We start from the raw sequence: 6,018 nt of genomic DNA on the forward strand, positions 1-6,018 counted from the left end.
ATTCTTCATAGTTTTGTTAATCCGAGATTCTTCACGGGTTTTTCACAAAAAAAGTCATGCAGTTCGTAACACGTCAATGCACTCGTGGGGAAAATATCTCGTTTATTAAGCAATCTGTGTCCGAGATATTTTTGACGTAGATTATCGATGAATTCTGACCAATGACGTGACTGCTTTTATATTGATTAATTCTGACTAATGACGTGACTTTTGTAGTTTTGAATGATTTTTGACAGAATCGATTCCTTGTTCGATGACATTTCAAAACTATTGTCTCGGACTGTGTGATGATTTTCGATAGAATTGATTACTTGTTCGATGACGTTGACTGCGATGATTTTTGACAGAATCGATTTGTCCATTGCAATGAATCGAAATATTTCGAAGATCAAAAAGATCGAGTAAATCATCGATTGTCCCCATCGCTAGTATATCTATGATGTGAAATGTCAAACGCATGTCAAACGTTTCTCACTTCTGTTGCTCTGTTTGATTCTAAAATTCCCACAACTCACAACACTACACAAAATAATTTATTGATATTTTATAGAGTATATTTTTATTTCTCAGGTATGTTTTGTTCATGTTTGATTAATAATTCGCTATCTATGATGGATGTCATAATTTTAACGTGCTAATTAATTTTATTTGTAGATCCGCGGTTCTAATTCAAATGTCGAGGAGGCGAAATTTCCCGCACGATAATGTGCAATACACGCGGCTCTCTGGGGCGGAGAGCGATTATTTGGATGAACAATTTGATTACCCTCCGCCAAAGGTTCCTTGGAAGGCCATAATTCTTTCAACAATCTTGAGTATCGGTGGATTTATTCTGCTTCTCGTTGGAATTCTCATCGTGACAGGACATATAGACGCCCAGTACCAGGACAGGATGCATTCAATGATAGTTCTGGGTGCCATCATGTTTTTGCCGGGAGCATACCATCTAAGAATTGCCTTTTGTGCCTTTAGAAATATTCCAGGTTATTCGTATGACGACATTCCTGAATTTGATTGATGAATTAATAAGACTTGTCATATCCACAAATAATTTAATTGTATTATTATTGATATTATTTAATTTTTATCTAGTTTTACAGACTTATTCAGTTCTGTGTACTTATTACTGCTCTGACTGATGTGTCAGTTTGAAAGACTTGATTATTTTTTACTATTACCAAATATAAATTTGTCATTTTTATGAAATTTTTTTGAAACCTGGCAAATTAATCAGTATATAAGGTATGAAGGGTTGAACATCAATTGGTTGGAAAAGAAAATTATGAATATTTTGAAGTGGTAACCGAATGAAGATTTCGATTTCGACCACAACCAGAAATACTACAAAGGTTCTGGAGATGGTATGTATATCCGCAGGGCCGGCCCTGAGCTAAATGGCGCCTTGTTGCGAGTAAAATTTTGGCACCCCTTGTCAAAACCAACAGACTAGGTAGATGATCACTGTAATCAATATTCAGATGATTTGTATTTTGGGGTAGCGCTTTTTTATGAAAAATAATTTGAAGGGCAATGTATTAAGACTGTTAGATGTTAGGTATTAATCAGCGCCTTGGCAATTCAGGGCCTCGAGCGGACTGCTCCAATGGGGCATAGGTTCAATGATTCACAGGTAGGGCCTTAAAGAGTCGGCGATGAGTGAATGCAGTGAGGTGCAGACCACCGAACATGTGGTCAAAGAATACAGGCCTCATTCATTCCAGGGCGGGATCGATGAGGACCACAGGTCTATGACCCTCCCACCTCTGACCTCTGACTCTTCCCCACCAAACGAAAGAAGAAGAACAAGGTGAACTCCTAGCGCGGAGGAAAATAATATACAATCTCTGTAAATAAACAGGTGTATCTGTTGATATTTAGGTGTATCTGTTGATACAACTCGGTTAATAAAACTATGTCTAAATTAAGATAATATCTTACATACACATTTTAGTCTTAACTTCTTGATCGCCTATGCCCAATTTACCCCGTGACTGTTACTGTCTTACCAGATAATGTGCTTTATATTTATAAAAATAGTATGTAATCTACCAGATAGTAGTTTAAGTATTTTTCCCAGAATAGCTGGTTATATTCAGAGAATTTTTTTTTTTATAATATCCTTAACCCTTTAAGGAGGCTCTAACACGAGAGTGCACTTTCAATTATAAAATTTCCACGCTCTACCGAATCAACTTTGCAGATCGAAGACGGCGCCAAATGATTGTGCTTGAAATTAACTGCACATTAGTTTGGGCTATTCGCATGGTATACCGGTAAGTTGACATTGGTGAAGCGACCAAGATGTCAACTTTTTTTGTCGATGGGAGCGGTAGACGTAAATAATTTTTTTATTGATACTTCAAGCAATTGTTATTAGTTTCTTGTATAATGCTTGTGGTTTCATTTCACTAGTATTTACTTTGAAAACTTGAGATTTGTAAGTAGAATCCCACAGTTTAGATAAGAAGTCACAATCATCACGGTTAGGCCCAACTTCACTTTAGGCAGTTTTATTAATTGGAAAAATCTTTCTTCGATATAATTGCTATTATTTCTATTTTTGGCAGAGAGTGAGCTGTCTAGTGATTTGGTACTGCAACTACCAAAGGAGCTGGCAACAATTCAGAAGTGAATGGCATGGATGACGGTGAAGAATTGTCTACCCAAATGCCATGTAGTTTTGTTGCTGAAAAAAGTTCACCAATGCCGACCCCGTCTCAACCTCGACGCAGGATTGTGGGCCAAAGAAGCGTCGTCCCAGTTAGAAGAAGACTGTGGAGAGAAGTGCCTTTTACCCTGAAAGAACATAGTTACCCGCACCGACCTAGGTTTAATCAGAGAAATATTTTGAAGACTAATTCTATGATGAGTTTTTGAACACTTACACTGTTTTGTTACACTGGCCATATCTTAAATACAAATGTATCAGCGTAGGGAGTGTGGCAAACCCATCGCTCAAAGTGAAAACACGATCTGCAATGGCCATCCCAAGCTAAGGTATGAGCTACCATCCTCAGGCTTAATGACTTGAGGAACAGTGTCACCAACAGTGCCCCCGAGAAACAGGGTCACATCTCACAGTATTTAGAACTTACTGCAGCACTCGGGGCTCTGCTGGAGTGGATATTGTATTTCCCTGAAAATTGGACCTTTCGAAAATTCCTTCTTCCCTCATGGGGCCTTCAGGGAACCAAGGGGGAGTGGAGAGGAGAGAAGATGCCCTCTTAGTTGTGGTGCCTTCAGGGAACCAACATGGAGTAGAATCTTCCCCCATGGGTCATTCAGGGCACCAAGGAGGAGTGGAGAGGATAGATGAAGCCCTGTTCCCTCGTGGGACCTTCAGGGAACCAAGGGGGAGTGGAGAGGAATAATGAGGCCACCTCCGTGAACTCTTCCTTTGTGGGGCCTTCAGGGAACCAAAGGGGAGAGGAGAGATGAGGCTCTCTTCCCTTGTGGGGCCTTCAAGGAACCAAGGGGGATAGAAGAGGAGATATGAGACCTGGGAGGACTGGAACCAGAAGACATAGCCACATATCCAATGACAATGTGGGATATACATATCAAAGATATATATTTAAAGACAAACATACTTCCTTTTACGGTTCTACCTAAATACAATATCACTTGTACAATATTACAAATCATACATAGATCCTCACACACTAACATCAAACCAGCATTTAATTCAGACATACACCAGCACAAAACACGGTCCCAAAATCTAATACACCTAGCATCGTCTACCCACACAACAAAATTTGGTATTAACTCATTACAATATATTGCATATAGACAATACAATGCATTACCTAATGAAATAAAGCAATCAGTAACTAACAAAAAAATATTAGTTAAAACGCTTAAAGATTATTTCCTGAAAATGTTTTTAAACCAGTGAATTTTCGTTCGCTTTCATATGTTGGTTTACTATGTTTCATGTGTATAGATGTCTCTCAGTATTTCTAAAATCTCTATTCTTAACAATGTATTTTTCCTTTTTTATTTATTTTTCTTTTCCTTTTCAATATGTTGTATTTTTTTAAAAGTGTAATATCCTTGTAAAATGTATTTTATGTGTCTGTACTTCCCGTAATGAGTTTTATCTCAACTCATTGGGAATAATGTGTTACTTACCATGTTTTTTGTAATACATTATAAATAAATAAAAAATAAAAAAAACCCTGGTGAACTTTATAAAAGGGATCGAGTGACTGTTAAAGGAATGAGGTAAAATGGGAGATGGGAAACACAATGGGCTTATGGCCTAAGTGCTCATGGGAACATACTGGCGAGAAGGAATGCGATTGGGTTTAGTATGCGGACATAATGGCTAGAGACTGGTTCAAGACTCTGCGTACAGCATCACACATTGTTGGCAGTGGTACACCTCCACCAGGGAATACCAACTCACTTTGGAAAGTACAACCTTTACCAGACCAAGTTAAAGCATGTGATAGATTTGAAAGGCTGCCAGTATTTGATTCTATAGACGAGCAAATGATCCCTTTCAGTGGTGCATCTCTGCGTGGACTGAGGCAGGTCATCAAAACCAAGCCACGACCCCAAGGTCTAAAAGCTTTCGTGGCCACCACTCGAAATGGGCTCATGATTGATTTTGAAGTCTATTGAGGTGTCAACACTCCGATGTGGGACAGATCCTTAAGAGTCGTGGCCAAAAGTTCTCCAAGAGGAAGTTGCATTTATTTTGACCGCTACTTCTCGTCCATACCTTTACTTGAAAACTGAACGCTATGGGACTGCATGACACAAGGACGCTAATAATGACTCTGATGGTGACCGGATAAATCATCAAAATGATAATTCATCACATCTTTAAAAAGTTATATAAAGTCATGGAAAGTAATGAAACAAAAACTTTATTAACTGGGTTAAGTAGGTTAGGTTAGGTTTAATTTTTTTTTTTTATAGTTTCTAATGACTTTATATCACTTAAAAGGTGTGTTGAATTGTCACTGTGTTGATTTATCATGGAACCGAATCGGATGCCTGAGTGGAAAACCAAATCTATATATGTAAATAAAAACGATTGTTTGTTCATAATATTACATCTTCGAAAGTTCTTCATGGATTCCTTTGAAATTTTGATACAACGTTGCATTCGAATACGCATGTGTTTTTAAACACCTAAATTATATACAGGGTGTCCGGGGGTAAAGTACGCTACTTCGGGGGATGATTCTACATGATAGTAAAAGTAAAAAAGGAAAATAACTTTATTCGAAATTATAACATTTTAAGTTAGTTTTTATGTAAAACAATAGAATTGTTGTGTATGGTAAAATAAATATTCTTCTATGGAAATATATTTTTGTATGGGAAAATAAACATTGGAATTTCGGAAAAAGTTATTTATCATTTTTACTTCTACCATGGTGTAGAACCACCTACCAAAGATAGCCTACTTTGCCACCGGCCACCCTGTATATGTTACCTGTGACAGGTAAAAATATGCTGTTTTTTTTTAGAACAGTGCCATCTGTTGGACGTTAAAGGAACACGCGCTATTGTTTCTCTATCTGCACAGACAGACTGAGCCACAGCAACGCGTGGTGGTGAACAGCTAGTTTTAAATAAGATTTCATGCAGTGCGGTAAATCTCAGCAGTCGCATGTATCTAAATTAGATGATATAACTCTCATCTACAATACTCCTACGTCTAATCATTGGCTGGATTATCCATTCTGCCTAATTGAGCCAAAAAAAAATCCATGACAGTCAAGGACTCATCTCCAGGTCTCTAGGTTATACCTTACAGTGTAATCAAAAATAGTAATGATAATGTTCTAAACCACTTCTTAAGCGTCTTAAATAAAATCTTCCAGACTGGCATAATGCCTGATGACTAAAATCTAATAAATCACCCAATTCTGGATCCAACTACAGACCAATCGCACTTTAATACACACCAGTAAACTTTATGAAAAATAGACTAAAATAATTAACTTGAAATAACTTAGTTTTTAATACCACTTTAATGTATATATTTTCAATATATAA

General features: G+C 37.4%; 1 protein-coding gene across 1 annotated transcript; it reads left to right on the top strand.

Annotated features, from left to right (window-relative positions):
• Positions 1-447: 447 nt before the first annotated feature.
• Positions 448-1,992, top strand: LOC149419871 (transmembrane protein 230). Its single transcript, XM_089637065.1, has 2 exons — positions 448-570; positions 655-1,992. Exon 2 carries the CDS (start codon positions 674-676, stop codon positions 1,016-1,018), a length of 345 nt encoding a protein of 114 aa, XP_089493191.1. The 5' UTR covers positions 448-570; positions 655-673; the 3' UTR covers positions 1,019-1,992.
• The last annotated feature ends 4,026 nt before the right edge of the window (positions 1,993-6,018 follow it).

The sequence above is a fragment of the Hesperophylax consimilis genome, chromosome 11 (genome assembly GCF_061612785.1).
Source record: "Hesperophylax consimilis isolate HC1 chromosome 11, BYU_Hcon_1.0, whole genome shotgun sequence".
NCBI lineage: Eukaryota > Metazoa > Arthropoda > Insecta > Trichoptera > Limnephilidae > Hesperophylax > Hesperophylax consimilis.